The sequence below is a fragment of the Aulonocara stuartgranti genome (assembly GCF_965226115.1).
Source record: "Aulonocara stuartgranti genome assembly, chromosome: 3".
In the NCBI taxonomy this organism is placed as follows: domain Eukaryota; kingdom Metazoa; phylum Chordata; class Actinopteri; order Cichliformes; family Cichlidae; genus Aulonocara; species Aulonocara stuartgranti.
This window is the reverse complement of record NC_138941.1, coordinates 54,417,824-54,440,694: the sequence shown is the minus strand read 5'-3', so window position 1 is coordinate 54,440,694 and position 22,871 is coordinate 54,417,824. Positions and strand designations below refer to the sequence as shown.

Genomic DNA, 22,871 nt, shown 5'->3' with positions numbered 1-22,871 from the left:
ATATTTCAGTTGTGAAGCAGCAATGAGTTCAGTTCAGTATCTGAGAGAGTTCATCAAGGAGAGACTAACTGCTGTTGGTGAGGAAATCTTCTCAGAGGTTCAAAAAACCATCGTCCAGTATGAGGAGGAGATCAACCGTCAGCACAGACTGCTGGATATCAGCCGGAAACCCGACAGAAACTCACACATCATAGGTATGGACATGTTTTTAACTCTGTGCTGTTCAAGCTCAGATTCTTCAGTGTGACTGACTTTACTAGAAGATGTTAAACTGGGTATTTATCAGTGCTGTGGGTCAGTGTCCAGTGATGGACTATGTTGGACTGGTGCAGGTGTTCCAGATCTACTGGCGTTTAGATCAACTGGCGTTGGTCGAACAGATGTGTGGCAGTCTTGCGTTTCAGGAGCTGCTACCGACAAATCAGCAAAAAAAACGCCAAATGTGTCATCTGTGACACTTGTGAGGTTGTCTCAAACACACTCCGTCAGTCTTGATGCTGTTGAACAACAAAATGTTTAAAAATGTGGCGAGTTTACCTGGTGATATCCTCATGCGCGACGCGATCGCGAAAACAGCAAACAATTAACACCACGCCGATGTTGTCCACAGGACGGCAAGAGTAAACGATCGGGAGACTCTTGTCGTCGTTATCGTTCCCCTCGCACGGTTTATTTCTCCGATTTCAGCGTTTTTGCTTCACAACTAAAGCGAACAGTTTACTTTGTGCACTAACATGGAGTCGAGTCAACCAGCGCCACCTCTGGCCAAGTGCCACAGCCTACAGCCAGATCAACCTGTGACACATCTGCACCACGTTTGAATTCGTGTCATGCACATTTGTACCTTTCAATTGTGTCTGTTTGTGCGTCATGCAAATAAACCTTTGAAAAGAATGAAATGACACTAATATTTCACTAGTGTTGTGTTGCGGGAATTGCCGTCTTGTGTGTGACTGGATGCAGTAAGGAGTGTATGTGATGTGTGTGTGTGAGCATGCGCGTGAAGGAAACGCGGGGAGCGAAAGAGGAAAAAGAGAGGGAGAGTGTGTCATGGATAGAGAGGGCGACCGGGAGCAGCGTTCTAACGGGCTACAGGCTATGAAGTGTGTTTTCGAAGTGTGCAGTACTGTTATTAAAGCCTCATCTCTTCAGTACTCTCCGGTGCCTCGGCTGATTTCTGTCTGCCTCACTACTCCACAAAAGTGAAGGGAGTTAACCCCGAAGGAGGACAAACTTCGGCCCTGGAGGAAGCGTCTCCCCTCGCGTCTCCCGACCACGGTCAGGGGACTGACGGCGAGGAATGGTTAACAGTTGTAACATCACATGTCGTTAGCGTAGTCTGTCTGTGTCTTTTCTCTGCGAACAAACATTTTAGAGTTGGTTGTTATATACAGTCTGTATAAGTGTGGTTAATCTAATAAACATTTGTAAGGAGATGGCAGTTACTGTGAATGTACTGCAGGTGATTAGTAATAAACAGTCAGACAATGACTCTGACAATCTCATTCAGTCTTGCAGATCGAATGCACCTTCTGTGGAAAGTGGTACCACACAGTGTGTGTGGACTTTCCCTGTGCAGAAGGCGACTACAGATGTTGTGGGTGCTAAATAAACAGAAAAAACTGATCCCTGTTGTCTTTGCTTACTGATTGTTTTTAGTGTTGACAATCCACATTGCTGGGATTGCATCTGTCAACATGTTTGTGGGTAGATCTGGATGTATCAGGGGTTAGTGCAGCCACTCAGTCTCTACTCAATGCGATCATAGCAGCAGGTGCAGATGTGTGTCACAGGTTGATCTGGCTGTAGGCTGTGGCACTTGGCCAGAGGTGGCGCTGGTTGACTCGACTCCATGTTAGTGCACAAAGTAAACTGTTCGCTTTAGTTGTGAAGCAAAAACGCTGAAATCGGAGAAATAAACCGTGCGAGGGGAACGATAACGACGACAAGAGTCTCCCGATCGTTTACTCTTGCTGTCCTGTGAACAACATCGGCGTGGTGTTAATTGTTTGCTGTTTTCGCGATCGCGTCGCGCATGAGGATATCACCAGGTAAACTCGCCACATTTTTATACATTTTGTTGTTCAACAGCATCAAGACTGACGGAGTGTGTTTGAGACAACCTCACAAGTGTCACAGATGACACATTTGGCGGTTTTTTGCTGGTTTGTCGGTAGCAGCTCCTGAAACGCAAGACTGCCACACATCTGTTCGACCAACGCCAGTTGATCTAAACGCCAGTAGATCTGGAACACCGGTCCATGGTCACTGATAGATTAGGTGTTGTGCTGTTTGGAATAACACTACCCTCAGCCGTGGTGAGAATATCCAGAATAAATCTAAACTAGTTTATATCATTGCACAAAACCAGATTTCAATAAATGATTAAATATGTTGACCGAAGTTTTCTGCAGTTAAATTTAAATATAGTTAACGAAAGCTCCTTTTTTGATTGACATATTTTGATTCATTTATTTAAAGTGTTTGTCGAACAGATTCCACTGTTGAGTTCATCGAGTGTCAGTTTTCCTCTCCAAGCACTGAGACTGTGCAGTAAAGATAAAGGTAGATCTCAGATATACAATACACATTTAACTTTAAAAGTTGTTACCAGACTGCTCCGAAGTGGATGACCTGTTAGGAGGCAGTAAGAGAGGAGGAAAGACCACAGAGGAGGTTCATGGCTGTGGTGAAGGAGGACATGCAGAGAGTTAGTGTGAAAGCGGAGCGTGCTAGAGATGGTGTGGTGCAGGCAGATGATCTCCTGTGGAGGCCACTAAAGGGGGCAACCTTTTAGGATGGCTGCCAAACGCACAAAGTGCTTTTTAAAAATAGTGTTTTCTGTTACTGTTCATCACATTAATGACCTTTTTATTGTGTTTCTTTTCTCCTCAAGACCCCCCACAACAACATGTCTGTGAGGAAGAGGAGGGTCTGGATGAGCAGCAGGTCTGTAACCAGGAGAGGAACTCCAGTCTGGACCAGGAGGACCCAGAGCCTCCACAGATTAAAGAGGAACAGGAGGAGCTCTGCAGCAGTCAGGAGGGAGAGCAGCTTGGACTGAAGCAGGAGGCTGAAGGCATTATTGTCTGGACTGATGAAGAGCGACTCACACTGCTGGAGACCATCTGGAAACCAGAGTTAAAGTTGGATAGAATAGGTATGTAAAATTATTATTGCTTTTATATTATTAAAATGAATATGACTCATGTAGGATCCTAATCACAGGTTAAAGGGTTTTTTTTCCTTTTTAGAAGCACAGAAAGAATTAAAAGTCCAATCAGCATGAATGCATCTCTTTTCTCTTAACATGTAACATTAAACCTCCACTTGGTATAAGTCAAAGAAACTGACTTGAGTCTGGAACCTAACTAAGCTGTTAGCTTAATGAAGTTTTATTGCCTTAAAGGGTTGTTGGTTGTTTTCTAAATACAGTATTTCCTCGATTATCAGGAGGGTTGTGTTCTGGGACCCACCACATTAGGTACGAATCAATGAAATGGAAACCATATCTTTTCTAAAATTATTTTTTAGATGTTTTAAGCCATAATAACCCTCCCTACGCTTTTTTAAACCCTTTGTATAATCTTAAAACATCTGTATGTGTGTAGAGTACCGTATCCTATATGTTGGAGCTATTTGTTCTTTATTTTTTTCATTTTAAAATTTGTTTAAAGTTTGTTGTTAGTTGACTTATATTTTGGGGTTTATTTACAAGTTTTATTTGTAGGTTAATATTTGTTTTAATGTTTGGTGTGGTTTTGGTGTTTACCTTGTTAAGTCAGTCAGTAAGAGCTGTAGGGCCATTTGTTTGTATAAATATAGAGACTGGTATTGGACCAGCATGCACTGGCCTATGTTTTTTTTTTTTTTTTTTTTTTTTTTTTTTTTTTACCAGAGCAGGCGAAGCAGCAGCAGGAAGTAATAAAAAATGAATCTTGCTATTGCTTGCCAAACTGGACGAATAAGCCATAAAAACGCAACTTTCAAGTATGGATAGTGGACTGCTTTTGCCTGCGTACAAAATACAGGGAGTGCAGAATTATTAGGCAAGTTGTATTTTTGAGGAATAATTTTATTATTGAACAACAACCATGTTCTCAATGAACCCAAAAAACTCATTAATATCAAAGCTGAATGTTTTTGGAAGTAATTTTTAGTTTTAGCTATTTTAGGGGGATATCTGTGTGTGCAGGTGACTATTACTGTGCATAATTATTAGGCAACTTAACAAAAAACAAATATATACCCATTTCAATTATTTATTTTTACCAGTGAAACCAATATAACATCTCCACATTCACAAATATACATTTCTGACATTCAAAAACAAAACAAAAACAAATCAGCGACCAATATAGCCACCTTTCTTTGCAAGGACACTCAAAAGCCTGCCATCCATGGATTCTGTCAGTGTTTTGATCCGTTCACCATCAACATTGCGTGCAGCAGCAACCACAGCCTCCCAGACACTGTTCAGAGAGGTGTACTGTTTTCCCTCCTTGTAAATCTCACATTTGATGATGGACCACAGGTTCTCAATGGGGTTCAGATCAGGTGAACAAGGTGGCCATGTCATTAGTTTTTCTTCTTTTATACCCTTTCTTGCCAGCCACGCTGTGGAGTACTTGGACGCGTGTGATGGAGCATTGTCCTGCATGAAAATCATGTTTTTCTTGAAGGATGCAGACTTCTTCCTGTACCACTGCTTGAAGAAGGTGTCTTCCAGAAACTGGCAGTAGGACTGGGAGTTGAGCTTGACTCCATGCTCAACCCGAAAAGGCCCCACAAGCTCATCTTTGATGATACCAGCCCAAACCAGTACTCCACCTCCACCTTGCTGGCGTCTGAGTCGGACTGGAGCTCTCTGCCCTTTACCAATCCAGCCACGGGCCCATCCATCTGGCCCATCAAGACTCACTCTCATTTCATCAGTCCATAAAACCTTAGAAAAACCAGTCTTGAGATATTTCTTGGCCCAGTCTTGACGTTTCAGCTTGTGTGCCTTGTTCAGTGGTGGTCGTCTTTCAGCCTTTCTTACCTTGGCCATGTCTCTGAGTATTGCACACCTTGTGCTTTTGGGCACTCCAGTGATGTTGCAGCTCTGAAATATGACCAAACTGGTGGCAAGTGGCATCTTGGCAGCTGCACGCTTGACTTTTCTCAGTTCATGGGCAGTTATTTTGCGCCTTGGTTTTTCCACACGCTTCTTGCGACCCTGTTGACTATTTTGAATGAAACGCTTGATTGTTCGATGATCACGCTTCAGAAGCTTTGCAATTTTGAGACTGCTGCATCCCTCTGCAAGATATCTCACTATTTTTGACTTTTCTGAGCCTGTCAAGTCCTTCTTTTGACCCATTTTGCCAAAGGAAAGGAAGTTGCCTAATAATTATGCACACCTGATATAGGGTGTTGATGTCATTAGACCACACCCCTTCTCATTACAGAGATGCACATCACCTAATATGCTTAATTGGTAGTAGGCTTTCGAGCCTATACAGCTTGGAGTAAGACAACATGCATGAAGAGGATGATGTGGACAAAACACTCATTTGCCTAATAATTCTGTACTCCCTGTATTATCTCAGTACAGTAGTAGCTTGTGGATTTGTAATTGTGGGATGCTTGGTTTGTCAAACAAAAGGAATTGCCACTACACTATATTTTAAAATACTTTGCACATATTTTATACTGTAGACAATAGCCCAGCAACCAGACCCTGAACTTCAACAGATAACAAACTGATGAGCAGTCAGGCCGAAGCCTCCATTTCTACCTGTTCATGTTTATAAAGTAAAATCACTATGACGACCACTTTAAAGTCTCTTTCTATTGGTTTTCATTTTTAATTTGTGTTTTTGGCTTTGTGTTCATACCTTAATACTAAGAGAAAGATCATATGTGTGTCCTTATTAGGATAGGGATTTGTGTTGGTGTGTGGCAAATTAGTAGAAAATGGATTTCAGGTCATTTTCACAGAGAAATGTGAAAGTAATGAGAATATTCAGAGTTTACAAAATATTTTCACCCGTTTTTCTATCATTTTTCTCCGTTTGTCTCTTCAGACCCCACACAGCAGCAGGTCTGTGACCAGGAGGACCCAGAGCCTCTACACATTAAAGAGGAACAGGAGGAGCTCTGCAGCAGTCAGGAGGGAGAGCAGCTTGGACTGAAGCAGGAGACTGAACAAAAACTAAGCAGTGAGCAGCTCCTTTCTCACAGCTCTCCTGAAGCAGAGAGCCAAGATCAAGTAGAAAGTCAGCATGTGGACTCAGGATCAACTAGAAACATGGAGCTGAAGCAGAGAAGACATCACAGAAAGACAAGTCACGATCAGAGAGTAGACAGCACTCCTGTGTCAGACAGTCAGAGTAAAACTGAAACAAAGACAAATGTTTTAAAATGTGACAGCTGTGGAAAAACTTTCAACTCTGAATCCGATCTGACTACACATCGGAGAGTTCACACACGTAATAAATCATGTTGTTGTTGTTGGACCTGTAGGACAAAATTCAGTCAGTGCTTGAAAATTCACACAGGTAAGAAATCACATCCTTGTAGCACCTGTGGGAAGGAATTAGTTTCAAAGTCAGCACTAGAAGCTCACATAAGAACTCACACAGGTGAGAAGCCGTTTTCTTGTAGTACCTGTAAAAAAACATTCACTCAGAACTCAACACTGCGATCTCACGTAAGAACTCACACAGGTGAGAAACCGTATTCTTGCAGAACCTGTGGGAAAAGATTCAGTGAGAAATCAAACATGGAAATTCATACAAGAACTCACACAGGTGAGAAACCGTATTCTTGCAGAACCTGTGGGAAAAGATTCAGTAAGAAATCAAACATGGAAATTCATACAAGAACTCACACAGGTGAGAAGCCGTATTCTTGTAGTACCTGTAATAAAACATTCACTCAGAACTCAACACTGCGATCTCACGTAAGAACTCACACAAGTGAGAAACCGTATTCTTGTAGTACCTGTAAAAAAACATTCACTCAGAACTCAACACTGCGATCTCACGTAAGAACTCACACAGGTGAGAAGGCGTATTCTTGCAGCACCTGTGGAAAGAAATTCAGTCAAAACACACACTTAAAGAAACACATAAGAATTCATACTGGTTGAAATATTCATGCTTACAAAGTGTGAGACAGCTGTGAGTGATTTCAATGCAGTGAAAGCAGAGGCAGTGGCAGCTTGTCAAGTGTTCTAATCTCCCTCCAGTCTATTGGTGACCTCACTTAACATTAAGATAAATCCTTCTGTTGTGATTCTGTGATTTATAAAATGTAATTTTAATGATTATATTCAGTGAATATATGTTTGTTGTGAACAAAAAGCTTTTATATGAAATAAAACTTTGAACAAAATCTTTTCATCTTTCTTCATTCCAGGATGTCACTCACTTCTGAAAATGTGAAACTAATCTTTGGCTACGTTCACACTGCAGGCAAAAGCGCATCAAATCCGACTTTTTTGACCCTATGTGACCCATATCCGATCATGGTATGACAGTGTGAACGGCACAAATCCAATATTTTCAAATCCGATCTGGGTCACTTTCGTATGTGGTGCTGAATCCGATACACATCTGATGTTTTAGAAAGCGACTGCTGTTTGTATGGTCACGTCGCATTAAAGGCGTCTTTTACGTCACTGACACAAGACAGACGCCAATTATCAGCGCCGGAGAAGACATCGCGAACGCTTCCTGGCCATCTCGTGTGGATGTTAGTGAAACAGTTGGTAAGACAGCGTTGGAGGAACGTGGAAATTTTATTTGTACTGTACAATCGGCAGATTTTGACAGAAATCTGCAACTATCCTTTGAAGCACCGCTCCTCTCTAAAACAGCAATAAGGATCATTATTAGGCCATATGTAAATAACACAATAACTTTATTACTCAAAGCAAAATTGGGAAACGTAAAGTCCGAAGTCTTTATATTAAGGGCCAACAGTCAAACAATACGGTTTGCTCTGGGTCTAAACAGAGCGCGTTGTGTGAGACGTCTTTTTTTGCGCATGCGGGCTGCTTTGAGGGTTCACACTAGAGCACATTTGCTGTTGCATTTTATTTGTAGTGTGAACAAGCAGGCAAAAAAATTGGAATTGAGCATTAAGACCTGCAGTGTGAACGTAGCCTAAGAGACGTGTTTGGTTTTGCCTCATAAATCATTGTGTGTGTGTGTGTGGAGAGAGTTTTTCCGGAGGGTTAAATTGGGTGTTTTGCTAAAAAGTGATTCCAATGTTTCCATTTGTTTTGTTTTTTGTAATGTATAATGTCTTTACTTAAATTGTCTAATAGACTTTAGTGAGCAGGATTTGCAAAGGGGTTATATACAAAGTGTAAAAGTGTCTTTATGACTTTGCATTATTGTACCAACATTATAACCAATCCACTCCTTTTTGGCCACTTGAAATATGTTTACAGCCAGCTCATGCTTAAAAAATACATTTTTAAAGTCAGTGAGGTTTTTTTGGCTGGATAAACAAATGATATATAAAATTCACTTTGCAAATAACATAATTCAGTTTTTGACACCATCAGCTCTCCTTCACAGTTGAGTGACATCCAACTCTTGAATTGAATTGAATGAATGCTTTATTGGCCATATGCAGGTCGCCCCGCAGAGGAATAGGACCCCCCCCCCCCCCCCCCCCCGACTTACACACACAACAAAGACATCACATGGGAATACAGTCGGAGATTGGCAGCATTACAGAAAAAAAACACTGAAAAAGTACACAACAATGGGAAAAGTACGAGAGGAAAAATAAAAAGAAACCTCTCCTCATGCTGGGCACCTATGGGAGGACAGCATGAGAACAGGAAACAAAAAAAACTCCTCTGCACAGAGAGCACATAAATGTCCACATCACAACATTGGAGCACGTGACAAGCCACAGGGGTTGGGTAGGGGGTGAGGAGTAATCCGAAGGAAACACAGCAGTCGTCCTGCACAGCGCAACCATTCCAGCGCCGCACACAGACCCGCCGTCTTCCCCCACAGGAAACAAGCATCGAAGGCGTTTGGAAAGAATAGAATAGAATAGAATTCAACTTTATTGTCATTGCACATGCACAGGTACAGGGCAACGAAATGCAGTTTGCATCCATCCAGAAGTGCTTTAGTGATATAGATATATTACAATATATATTGGCAATAATATAGATATGTGAGTATATTACAGAAATGGGTCTATTATGGTATGTTATAATGTACATGGTATGAAGTATGTTGTGAATATTCTATAACTATAAGTATGTACAGGCTGTAGTGAGTACAAGCTATGTACAGGCTATGAACAGGATATAAATATGAAAAACTATACAGAATATGAAATAAATAACTTTACAGAATCTGAGATATACAGCTATACAGAAATGGGAACTATGCAAGTTGTAAACAGTTGTAGGATTAAAAATTATCGAATGTACAGAATGATTATTTACACAGAGCTATACAGTAGTGCAGTTAAGATAAGTGAGGGTGTAGATAGTTTCTACAGAGGCTATATAAAGTGCTGGTGGTTGTGAGTGGTGGTTCAGTCCATGTTATTATTGTGTGTTTGAGGGTACAGTTATCCATTGTGGGTGTGTGTATGTTCAGTCCATGAGTTTAACGTGGGTCAGATGTCAGGAGGCAGAGTTCAGGAGTCTGACAGCTGTGGGGAAGAAGCTGTTCCGGTACCTGGTGGTCTTAGTCCGGAGGCTCCTGTAGCGCCTCCCAGAGGGCAGGAGGGTGAAGAGTCCATGTGACGGGTGACTGGGGTCTTTGATGATTTTCCCAGCCCTTTTCAGACACCGCTTCCTGTAGCCGCGTCATATAACGTGCGGAGGGCGGTGAAAGAGGCGAAGCAGCGCTACGGGAGGAAACTAGAGTCACAACTCCAACAGAGTGACTCTAGGAGCCTGTGGCGGGGACTAAGGACAATAACGGACTATAAAGCACCAACAACCGGTATGACGAACGCAGCCGTGACTCTGGCAGACGAGCTGAACACTTTCTATGCTCGCTTCGAGGCTGCAGCTAAGGTCTCCAACAATGCTAGTGTTAGCGGTGCTAACGGCTGCAGACAGGAAGATACTGCCAGCACCGGAAACGTGCTCGTCATCTCCGAGCATGAAGTAAGGAGAGCCTTCAAGAGAGTGAACACCAGGAAAGCAGCAGGACCAGACGGCATCCCAGGTCGTATCCTAAGAGACTGCGCATACCAGCTAGCTCCTGTGTTCACTGAGATATTCAACATCTCTTTATCTCAGTCGGTGATCCCCACATGCTTCAAAGAGTCCATCATTGTTCCTGTCCCAAAGAAACCCCACCCTGCTTCTCTCAATGACTATCGCCCTGTAGCCCTCACCTCAGTAGTGATGAAGTGCTTTGAACGCCTGGTCAGAGACTTCATCATTTCTTCACTACTGGACCCACTACAGTTCGCTTACCGTCCAAATCGTTCCACAGACGATGCCATCTCTCATCTCCTCCACACATCACTCACTCACTTGGACACTAGAAGGGGGAATTATGTTAAAATGCTCTTCATAGACTACAGCTCTGCATTTAACACCATAATTCCCTTCACACTCACCACCAAGCTGGAGCATCTGGGACTCAGCTCATCTATGTGTCAGTGGATCTCCAACTTCCTAACTGGCAGACCACAGGCAGTAAGGATGGGCGGACATGTCTCAGCCTCCACCACTCTCAGCACTGGAGCCCCCCAGGGGTGTGTTCTGAGCCCCCTGCTGTACTCTTTGTACACATATGACTGTGTGGCCACTACCAGCTCCACCACCATCATCAAGTTTGCTGACGACACCGTCGTGGTGGGCCTGATCTCTGATAACAACGAGACGGCCTACCTGAAGGAGATTAGGAATCTGGAGAACTGGTGCCAGAGGAACAACCTCCTTCTAAACGTCAGTAAGACAAAGGAGCTGATAGTGGACTTCAGCACTAAGCAGGAGAGGAACTACCAGACCCCCGTCATCAACGAGTGCCCAGTGGAGAGAGTGGACAGCTTCAAATACCTCGGAGTTCACATCACGCAGGACCTGTCATGGTCCTGTCACATCAACACCGTGGTGAAAAAGGCCCGTCAGCGTCTCTACCACCTCAGACGCTTGAGAGACTTCCAACTGCCCTCCAAGGTGCTCAGGAACTTTTACTCGTGCACCATAGAGAGCATCCTGGCGGGAAACATCTTAACCTGGTTCGGGAACAGCACCATGCAGGACAGACGAGCTCTACAGAGGGTTGTGCGGTCAGCTGAGCGCACCATCCGCTCCGAGCTCCCTGACCTGCACTCAATCTACAGCAGGCGGTGCTGGACCAAGGCCAGGAAGATCATGAAGGACCTCAGCCATCCCAACAACAGACTGTTCTCTCTGCTGAGGTCAGGAAAGCGATTCCGCTCCCTGAAGACCAACACAGAGAGACTGAGGAGGAGCTTCTTCCCGCAGGCGATACGGTCTCTCAATCACACCACCACACAGTACTGACCCACACATATGGTTCTTACACACACACTGGACTTTCTGGACTTTGGTTTTGCACAACACTGGTCACTATATTCTTCATTTCCGGTTAATACTTGTACAGCTGCTGTTATTGTGTATATATTTATTTATATTTAGATTTCTTCATACATTCTTATATAGTTCTATATTGTGTATTGTGTATTTTGTTGTACAGTTATTTTATTTTCAACTTTAATTTATATATTTATCTTTATCTTATTCTTCCCAGTTAAATTTACCCTTCATTCTAATTTGTGTTGTACAGTTATTTCATTTTTAACCTTAATTTATATTTTATTCCTTCCTAGTTAAATTTACCCTTTTTAATTTTTCATATTTATTTCCTATCTTATTCATAGCCTTTTCCTTTTTTGTTTTCTTTAGGTCACGAGCAGTTGTCCAAGCATTTCACTACATATCGTACTGTGTATGACTGTGTACGTGACAAATAAAATTTGAATTTGAATTTGAGATGTCTTTTATGGCAGGAAGTGGTGCTCTGGCGATGCGCAGGGCAGTTTTCACGACCATCTGCAACGCCTTCCGGTCCGAGGCAGAGCAGTTCCCGTACCAGACTGTTATACAGTTGGTCAGGATGCTCTCGATGGTGCAACGATAGAAGTTCACCAGGATGTCTGAGGACAGGTGGTTCTTCCTCAGAGTCCTCAAGAAGAAGAGGCGCTGGTGAGCCTTCTTGACCAGCTTGGAGCAGTTGGTCGTCCAGGTGAGATCCTCGGAGATGTGGACTCCCAGGAACTTGAAGCTGCTCACACGCTCCACAGCCGTCCCCTTAATGTGGATGGGTGGATGTGGGTCAGCATTCCTCCTGTAGTCCACGATGAGCTCCTTGGTCTTCTCGGTGTTAAGCAGCAGGTTGTTTCTGTCGCACCACTCAGCCAGACCATCCACCTCCTCCCTGTAGGCGGCCTCATCGTTGTCACTGATGAGGCCAATCACCGTGGTGTCTGCAAACTTAATGATGGTGTTGGAACCATCAGCAGGTCTGCAGTCGTGGGTGAAGAGGGAGTAGAGGAAAGGGCTCATCACACAGCCTTGTGGTACACCGGTGTTCATCGTGATTGTAGATGAGCAGCGGTTATCCAGCCGGACATGTTGGGGGCGGTTGGTCAGGAAGTCCAGTAACCATTTGCAGATGAGGGAACTGATGCCCAGGTCTGTCAGTTTCCTGATGAGTTGTGAGGGGTGGATTGTATTGAATGCTGAACTGAAGTCTATAAACAGCATTCTGGCGTAGGTGTTGTTGTTGTCCAGGTGTGAGAGGACAGAGTGCAGTGCGATGGAGACTGCATCCTCTGTGCTCCTGTTCTGGCGGTATGCGAATTGGTGGGGGTCCAGGGTGGGGGGGGGGCAGGATTTGAAGTGTGCTAGGACCAGCTGCTCTAAGCACTTAGTGATGATGGGGGTGAGTGCTACTGGGCGGTAATCATTGAGGAAAGATGGGTTGGAGTTTTTGGGTATCGGGACGATGGAGGTGGATTTGAAGCAGGCCGGTACCACAGCGTGGGCCAAGGACAGATTGAATATGTCTGTGAGCACTCCTGCAAGCTCCCCAGAACATGCTCTGAGAACACGCCCGGGGATGCCATCAGGACCTGCAGCCTTGTGGACATTGATCCTGCTCAGCACCGCTCCTACATCGGTGGGGGAGAGAGTCAGAGGTTGGTGGTCTGGCGTCATGTCTGCTTTGGTTGTGGTTGTGGGGTTCCCTCGCTCAAAACGAGCATAAAAGTTGTTGAGCTCGTTGAGGAAGGAGACATCAGAGGATGCGGGGGAGGGTTTGGTGTTCCTGTAGTCTGTAATGGTCTGGAGTCCTTGCCACATGCGTCGGGGGTTGGAGTTGGAGAAGTGTTCTTCTACCTTCTTTTTGTAATGGTGTTTGGCTTTTTTGATGCCCTTCTTTAGATTAGCCCTGGCTGTACTGTAGGCGTGTGCATCTCCTGACCTAAAGGCAGTGTTGCGGGCCTTCAGGAGGAGACAAACATCCCGGTTCATCCAAGGCTTCTGGTTGGGGTACATGGTGATCCGTTTCTGGGTGGTGACACTGTCTGTGGTTTCGGAGATGTAATCCAGTACAGATGAGGCGTACTGGTCCAGGTCTGTGTGGGTGAACATATTCCAGTCTGTGTTTTTAAATCTGTCCTGGAGCACTGCGTCTGTCCCCTCTGGCCACACTTTAATTGTCCTCACAGCAGGTTTCACATGTTGGATGAGTGGTGAATACCTAGGTGTGAGGAACAGGGAGAGATGGTCCGATTGTCCAATGTGGGGAGCCTACAATGTGTGGCTTTGTAGGCTCCAGCCAGGTTGGAATACACAGGGTCTAAAGTCTTGTCTCCTCTGGTGTGGCAGGAGACATGTTGGTGGAATCTGGGGAGGACTGTCTTTAAGTTGGTGTGGTTGAAGTCGCCAGCAACAATAAAAGCAGCCTCGGGGTGTTTATTCTGGTGTTTGTTAATGGCTGCAGAAAGTTCTTTCATGGCCAACCTAGCATTAGCGTCGGGGGGTATATACACGGCAGTGAGTATGATCGAAGTGAGTTCTCTGGGGAGATAATAAGGTCTGCATTTGACCATTAAAAACTCCGCATTAGGTGAGCAGTGACTCTCAGTAGTAGTGGAGTTCATGCACCAAGCATTGTTAATATAAATGCACAAACCTCCACCTCTGGTCTTGCCGGAGTCATCTGCGGGAGGGGGATGAGTGCGTGCTTATCAGTGTAAGTGTATGTGTGTGCGTGTCTAGAGTTCAGCTGAGACAGTGTCCTTCGCTCTATCAGGCTAAGTAAACAGTCTGCCAGCCAACCCAGGTGGCCTTGCATGGGATGGGAAGAATAGTCATCACACAGTCGTTATCAGGGAGTTGTCTTGGTCGGCTCCAGCCTTGGGCCTGAGCAGCTGGCGCCGTGGTGTCCATATGTTGAATATTAAGATTATATGACAATAAAAACAATATAAAAGGAACTTGGGATGTGTTAAACAACTTAATTAAACAAGGATCTTCTGGAACATCATATCCTGAATATTTTACTGATGCAAATGGTGAAAATCACAAAAAACAAATTCTTCATAAATGTTGGCCCTGAACTAGCAGCGGACATCCTGTGTCATAAAAATGAAAATATCAGTAATATTAAATCAAATCCATTTTCACTGTTCCTCTCAGCTACAAATGAGCAAGAAGTAATAAATATCACATTAAAATGTAAAAGTAAGTCTTCAATGGCTTATCATGACATAAATATGTCTGTAGTTAAACAGGTTGTTCTGAATATTGCTAGTCCCTTAACATATACTGTATCTGTAATTTATCATTTCAGTCCGGTTGTTTTCCAAAAAATTGTGAAAGTAATACCACTATATAAAAGTAATGACAAACACAGTTTTACCAATTATAGGCCTATTTCTCTACTGCCTCAATTCTCAAAAATTCTAGAAAAACTTTTTAATTCAAGATTAGAAAAATTCCTTGAAAAACATCAAATAATAAATGTTGGTCAGTATGGTTTCAGAACACAAAGAACCACTTCAATGGTGATAATTGAGGCAGTAGAAGAAATTACTGATACACTGGATAAAAATAAATATGCAGTTGGTATTTTTGTTGATCTCAAAAAGGCCTTCGACACAATCAATCACTCAATTTTATTGGATAAATTGGAAAGATATGGTATTCGAGGGAAAGCTGGTAACTGGTTAAAAAGTTACCTAACGGGTCGGGAACAATATGTTAGCATAGGGCATAATCATAAATTGTAGCTGAACTGATAAACTATACAAAGGATACTTCTTTGCTCAGAGGGCAGGAAGACGCTTCCTTATTTGGTCTGTACCGGTTTGAACTGAGAATCTGCTGACACACGAACCTTTTTCCTCTATATAAACTGTTGTATTATGAATAAACCTTTGAGTTGGTTTGGGAAGGCAACCTGAAGCAGTCTGTGTTTCCTTGTTCTCCCAAGCTACTCCCGACGTCGTAACTAACCTGCTGAACGGCATAATTCTGGTGAATTTAAAGAATTCTGCGATTCAATTAATCTTACCCAGCTAGTCTATCTTCCTACCAGGCCAAATCTTAAATGCCCTGAAAAGTCTACATTAATTGATTTGGTTTTAACAAATGTACCTCATAAATTCTCTTCACTTGGTGTTTTCTGTAATGACCTAAGTGATCACTGTGTTGTTGCTGTTTGCAGAAATGCTAAAATTCCAAAATGTAAGCCACGCATAGTGTGCAAAAGGAATCTTAAACAATTTAATGAACAGGCTTTTCATCATGATTTGTCATTAGTTAATTGGGAAAAAATCGGACTATTACCAGATGTAGAGCTAGCTTGGACATATTTTAAGGAAAGTTTTATGGGAATTGTTAATAAACATGCCCCCTTACGGAAAGTTAGAATTAAAGGTCGAGAAAATCCTTGGTTTTCGCAGACACTCGCAGATAGCATACACAAGCGTAATAGAGCACGGGACAAGGCGAGACAAACAGATACTTCCACTGATTGGTCTGTTTTCAAACAGCTTAGAAATAAATGTACTTCTCTTATTAAAAAGGCCAAATCTGAATACTTTTTGTCTGTCACCACTGAGAACCTCAATGATCCACAGAAATTTTGGAAAGTAATCAAGTCTTTTTCCGCCAATAAAATGACTCAAACCTTTCCTAAATCTGTTGTAAAAGATTCAGTCTCAATTAATGATAAAACTGAAATTTTGAATTGTTTTAATGATCACTTTCTATCAGTGGGTTCCTTGTTTGCTTCTGCAGAAACTTTTTTAACAAATACTTGCCCAGAACTCTCTATGTTTTCTGGAGACCGTTTTAACTTTGTACCTTTTAGTGTTTATGAAGTGCATAAAGCTTTAAAGGCTTTGGATCACAGAAAACCTCCTGGTCCAGACTTGATGGAACCTTATTTTTTGAAGTTGGCAGCTGATTTTATTGCAGAACCACTCTCAATTCTATTTAATTTTTCAATTAAAACCAAAGAAATTCCAGCGGTTTGGAAATCAGCTTTCGTTTTGCCTTTATTGAAAGGAGGTGATCCATCGGTGTTGACTAATTATAGGCCAATATCAAATTTGTGTGTTTTATCCAAAATCCTGGAATCTCTAGTTTGTGACCAGTTGAAAGAGTTTTTGTACTCTAATGATATTGTCTCCAAATTTCAGTCAGGCTTCAGGAAAAAACACAGTACTAACACTGCCACTATGAAAGTGATAAATGATATTATTGTGGCACTTGATAAGAAATTGTACTGTGCGTCACTCTTTATTGACCTCTCAAAAGCTTTTGACACTGTTGATCATGCAGTCCTAAAAAACAGACTGCTCAGCCTTGGATTGTCAGAACATGCATTAGCGTGGTTCTCAAATTATCTGAAAAATAGAACCCAGTGCATTAAACTTGAAGGTCTTTGTTCTAAATTTGTTGCTGTCCACAAGGGGGTGCCACAGGGCTCAGTTTTGGGTCCCCTTCTGTTCCTTTTATATATCAATGACTTGGGTCAAAATGTCTCAGACACAAATTTGCATTTTTATGCTGACGACACAGTTATTTACTGTTATGGATCATCTCTTGCTCAGGCCATTGAAACTTTACAGAAAGCCTTTGTTGCTTTCCAGCATTCACTTATTCAGCTAAAATTAGTTCTCAATGCTGACAAGACTAAGCTAATGTTGTTTTCCAAGTCAAAGAAGGTCCCGGAGCCTATTCCAGTGGTGTCCACCCTTGAAGGAAATGTCATAGAGATAGTTCATGAATATAAATACCTTGGTGTCTGGATTGATGACTCCTTCACCTTTAAACCACATATAGAGAGACTAGTAAAGAAACTGAGACTTAAACTTCGTTTTTTCTTCCGTAATAAACAGTGCTTTTCTTTTGCAGTAAAAAAACGTCTTGTCACTGCAACCTTTTTATCTGTGTTAGATTATGGTGACATTCTGTATATGAACGCTTCTTCTTCATGTCTTCTAATGTTGGACACGATGTATCATGCTTCCTTGAGGTTTATTACCAATTGTAAATACCTGACCCATCACTGTGATTTGTACTTAAGAGTAAAATGGCCTTCTTTGGCCATTAGAAGACAGGGGCATTGGTACACTTTTATTTACAAAGCTATGCTTGGATTGCTGCCTCCTTATATTTGTACTTTGGTCACAAGGACAAATAGTGGTTCTTACTCCTTGCGCTCAAATGATCAGCTGCTGTTGTCTGTTCCCCTTGTCCGCACAGAGCTGGGTAAGAAAGCCTTTGTCCACTCTGCGCCTTTTTCATGGAACATGTTACAGAAAGACTGGAAACTAACTGAATTGTTGTCTTTAAATGTTTTTAAAACTAAACTCAAAGGCCTACAGGCTGCCTCAATAATGTGTAATTGTTTTGTGTAATTTTAACTTTGTTTGTTCGTATGTATTTGTCTTGAAATGTGCTGCCTCTTGGCCAGGACTCCCTTGAAAAAGAGGTCTTTGATCTCAACGGGACATTCCTGGTTAAATAAAGGTTAAATAAATAAATAAATACCTGAGTGTTACTTTGAATAATTTTGAATCTTATAGGGTAAAGACAAAACTCTGCTTATAGGTGCCCACGCCTCGGAGGAAAACCCGATCCACGGATGACCCGGGACGGAGATTTCTTTCAATACTGTTGGCAGATGACACCAACATATTTTTCAGTAACGATGATTATACTGATCTTGTAATGACCGTAAACAGGGAGCTAAAATTAATAAAAAAATGGATGGACATAAATAAATTATAATTATAAATTAATTATCATTAATTTAAATATAAATGAAACTAAAGCAATGTTTTTTGGTAATTTAAAATATAATATAGAATTACCAATTGTCATTGAAGGTGTACCAATTGATAATGTGAGTGAAAACAAGTTTTTGGGAGTCGTAATTGATAATAAAATTTCATGGAAACCCCACGTCAGACACATAAAAACCAAAATTTCCAGAAGCCTCGCAGTTTTGAACAAAGTGAAACAATTCCTTGATAAAGATGCACTTCGTACTCTGTACTGTACCCTGGTTCTTCCATATCTTACATATTGTGTGGAAGTGTGGGGAAATACATATAAAAATACAACTAATCCATTAGTCACAGTACAGAAACAAGCACTGCGTATTATTCACAAGGCTGGTTATCTAGATCATACTCACAAATTCTTTCTTCAGGCAAAGTTACTTAAATTCCAGGATCTGGTTAATTACAATACATCCATAATTTTGTATAAAGCTTTTACTAAACTTTTACCGGCAAATTTACAAACTAGATTTGAAATTCGAGAAAACTTTGCAATCGCGTGAACTGTGTATAGAGAGCGACAGCACTGATTGGTGAGTGATGATAATTTGCGCACCAATTCCTCTGACATCGTCTTATTAATCGTTAGCTTACTATGCAAACATGACAAGTGAAATCTCCCGCAGCTTAAACATGTGAGAGGTTGATCGCGCAGAGAATCGCTGAGCTTATGTGAGTGTGTGTGTAAAAGCAGCAGGATATATATTTCAGTTCTGCTGAGCCAAATAAGACAGGTCAGGGTGAAGAAGTGACAGCCAAAGAAAAGCTTACCACAAAACGGAGAAGTTATGACAAATAAGGCAAAAAGAAAGTGCAGCTTTATGGTTTCATGGACAAAATAATTTCTGTGGCTGCGATATGATGAGCTAAATAACCAGGGGTGCACATAAGTGGTCCGCAGGTGCGCATTCGCTGTCAAAATAAAAAACACGCACAAGGGTTAGGGTTAAATTTAAAAACTGTACTTTTGAGTTAAAATATATATTTATAATTTTAATAAATGACAAATTAAAAAGGCATGAACATTTTATTTTGTATCGAAAAAATATCGAACCGTGAATTTTGTGTATCGTTGCACCCCTATATTCTACCATATGCAAACCTATATCACTAAAAGATTATACTGACTACTAAATACAATTTTCCATTGACATTCCCTCCTGTTGTCAGTAAAACTAAAAGTGAGATACCAGTTTGTAACATCTTGTTGTACATTTTCAGTCACATCGTCATTAATCACACAAAGTCTTCATGTTCCAACAGGTCGGGGTCATTATCATTATCACTTGTCATGGCTATGTATGCAGCAACAGTAGAAAATATTATGTAGTTAATCATGAGTTTTAGACATGGCAATATACACGTTACAAAGACACAAAATAAAAGTAAAAATATCCCAACTCCGATGAGTAGTCTTTTTAGCACCTGTAACCAGGAGTCGGTGTAGAGCCAAGAAAACCAGTCACTTGTATCACTTACATAGTCCTGATTTTGGGCCTGCTGGATCTGTCTCAAAGCATTCAGGGCGTCAGTCATGTTTAATGAGTGTGCATCTTCTTTATGTAAGTGCAGCATGTGTTGTTGAAGAGGACACAAAGTCCCCTTTCTCTGCTAGTATCATAGAGTAGTTCTTCCCTGGGAATTGGTCCAGGAACATATATAGTGTGGGGTATGTTGCCGTGCTGGGTAGATGGGAACAGACATAATAGTCTGTATTTGCCGATTCTGCTTTTGTTCTGTCGTGAATATAACGGTACCAGGCATTGTTCATCCACGGATGGATGTGGTCTTGCGTCATGTCTCTTAGGTGAGAGTTGTCGTGTGTCAGTCTTTTCTGCCTTTCTCCTGGTTCAGCTGTTGTTTGCGTCAGCTGGGGTTCTGTATGGGTGAGCGTCGTAGTCAAGGTAACCAAGAGGGTCCACCTTCCCATGGTTGCACACAGGTCCGTCACGCCTCGCACTTGGTTGCCCTAGAGTTGATCAGAGGCTGGAGGTTGAAGTGCGAGCTTACCCTACGGGGGCTCAATCAGCACTCCCCCCTCACCACTGAAACAACCAAGTGTGAGATTTCTCTATTGTGCTGTCTTGGGGGTGCCGGGGTTTCCTGGGACCTCAACGTTTTTGCAGTGGCTCTGATATATCCAGGAGGGTCTCTCTGCTATTTTGCAGGCAGTTGAAATGGTCAGAAGCACTTGAATTGGCCTCTATCAACCCCCATCACCTCACTTCAGGCCTTCATCCTGCGATAGGAATACTTATGACTCTTCTACTGTCATCCTCTGCAGAAAAACCTCTCTGTGGAAAGGGTGCTGGGTCCAGTTATCTTACTGCTGTTATGATCCCAGCAGTCTTCAGTGTGTCATCGTATGCATAGTACAGTGACACAGCATTAGGTGATGTTCATAGGAAACTGCTGTTATCACCACCATAGCTTCTGGTTCCTGTGCTTTCACAGAATCATGATGACATCCTTAGATTCCCTCTGCGCTGTCGATTGAGCTTGGCACGCTCCCCTCATCCTTCAGGTGCCCGTCCGTTGTCCACAATCTCCTCTGTTGGCCTCTGGAAATCCCCCCTGGCACAGCTCTCATTCCAACGCAGTTTCATGGTCCTTGCTGTGGCTCCAAAGTCTGATCTCATAATGGGCCCCAACCAGCTCGACCTTTGACCTCAACCACTGCCTGGGCTGTCAGTTATGCCTGGAATGGTTCACGCTTCTCACTGGGCCTCTGAAGATTTCTCAGGAGATTACTGCTGCACCTGTATTTCCTTGCTAGGAGGAAAAACTTCTATTTGGAGAGCATGTCAACAATCATCAAACCACATTCTTTAGTTCAGTGAACTTCACTTATAGGCCATCAAAGCCTCATCTGAACATGGATGCACCACTTGCATAGGTTTAATACCCGTTGAATGAACTGTTAATCACACAAATCGCTGCAAAAATCATATAAAACAAAATTTAATATTAATTCCAAAATTTAATGTTAATTCATTGTTTCATATTAATCCTGGATCCCTCATCTTGACACATGGACATTCCCATGAGTCAACTCATCAAAATCAGATTCCTGTCTTAAAGAAAAAGATTAGCTAGATCATATCCCAGGTAACATCAGGGCATCTCCTCCTCTGGAGCAGCACCACCCTGGACCTATAATCCTGCAATAAAAATGTTAGTGTGTTTTGCATATTAAATTTGCTTAAAGACTGGCTCCGCCAGGAGCCTGCATACACACCATCATGGCCTGGAAAACAAGATCTGGAAGTGAAATCAAATTTCACACTTATAAACAATTATATCATAAGAGTAATAAGCATTCTTAGAAAAACAAACATTAGCAATACACATTGACTGTGGTCAGACGGTGGTCAGACACAGGTCAAACGCAGGTCGACAGGTTCCAGAGGTGCCATAAAAAGACCATAAAGTTAGCCATCCATAGCTGTGGAAAGAATGTTATTCACATCATCAAAGTAACCTTCACATTTTCCCAAAAACACAGTGTAAAAGCATCACCAACTCATAACCTGTAAACACAGTTTCCTTCACACATAAACCCAGAAATCCTGTAGTAGAAAAACATTAACTAATCCTCTTATAAATCACATGATCAAACACATGAAAAACTGCAATGCTGTAGAAAAGAAAATATAAATGTTACCGCTGCGCAGGCGTATGCATACTTTGTCACAGTTACCTCTGTAAGCAACACAAGGTAGTGAATAACACCCCTGGTAGATGCACAGACACAGAAAATGGCATTTCAAAGGTTAAACCATCATGCAACCTCGAATGTTGCTATCATCTTTCTGCTCCTGTAACAAAAAACACATAAATTCCTCCACCCTTTGTCCTGTCTAGGTGGAGGTTAACCTTGAGTCGTGGTCAAGTCTTGTCAGCTTTTACCAGTCAGTCAGTTTGTTTTTTATTTCCATTCATTCATTCATTCATTCATTCTTTCTTTGCTGATAGTGGAACCTGTCGTCGCATTTAGTTTCCACTTTCAGCAAAATGACGTCATTTCAAAAGAAAAAGAAGAACTTTTAGATCGGATTTCCTTGCCGAATCCTTTTTAGGAAGGCACTCTCATTTTCTAATTGTCCCAAATAAGTGGCGGTCTCCAGAGCCCATTTTAATGTGGAGAAACTCACTTGTAACGGTTTTCTCAACATGTCGGCATAGCGCTTTTAATTCCCGACGTACAGATCTGCTTAAAGAAAAGAAATTGACAAACAAAATCAGTGCCTGTTCAAAAAATGAAAAATAACAGAGATTATCAAACAAAACTTTCAGTGCACTGTGAAAGTATCAAAATAAAAAGGCCTTGTTAAGTCATGACACAAGCTCCTCATCTCAGGAGGGTAAATCATACCATTAGCATGGTTTATCATACCATCATACTAATTGGCAGGCTCAACTTCACAACAAAAGAAAAATCATCAGCTAGATTAACTCCAAACCAACCATCAGCTGCACAACACACAATATAACCC

General features: G+C 42.0%; 1 protein-coding gene across 1 annotated transcript; it reads left to right on the top strand.

The window, feature by feature from the left end:
- Positions 1-22: 22 nt before the first annotated feature.
- On the top strand, positions 23-21,042 carry LOC309703123 (uncharacterized protein; the record flags this gene model as incomplete). Its single annotated transcript, XM_082527833.1, has 4 exons — positions 23-194; positions 2,897-3,160; positions 6,069-6,878; positions 20,900-21,042. 4 exons carry the CDS (start codon positions 23-25, stop codon positions 21,040-21,042), a joined length of 1,389 nt encoding a protein of 462 aa, XP_082383959.1.
- Positions 21,043-22,871: the final 1,829 nt, after the last annotated feature.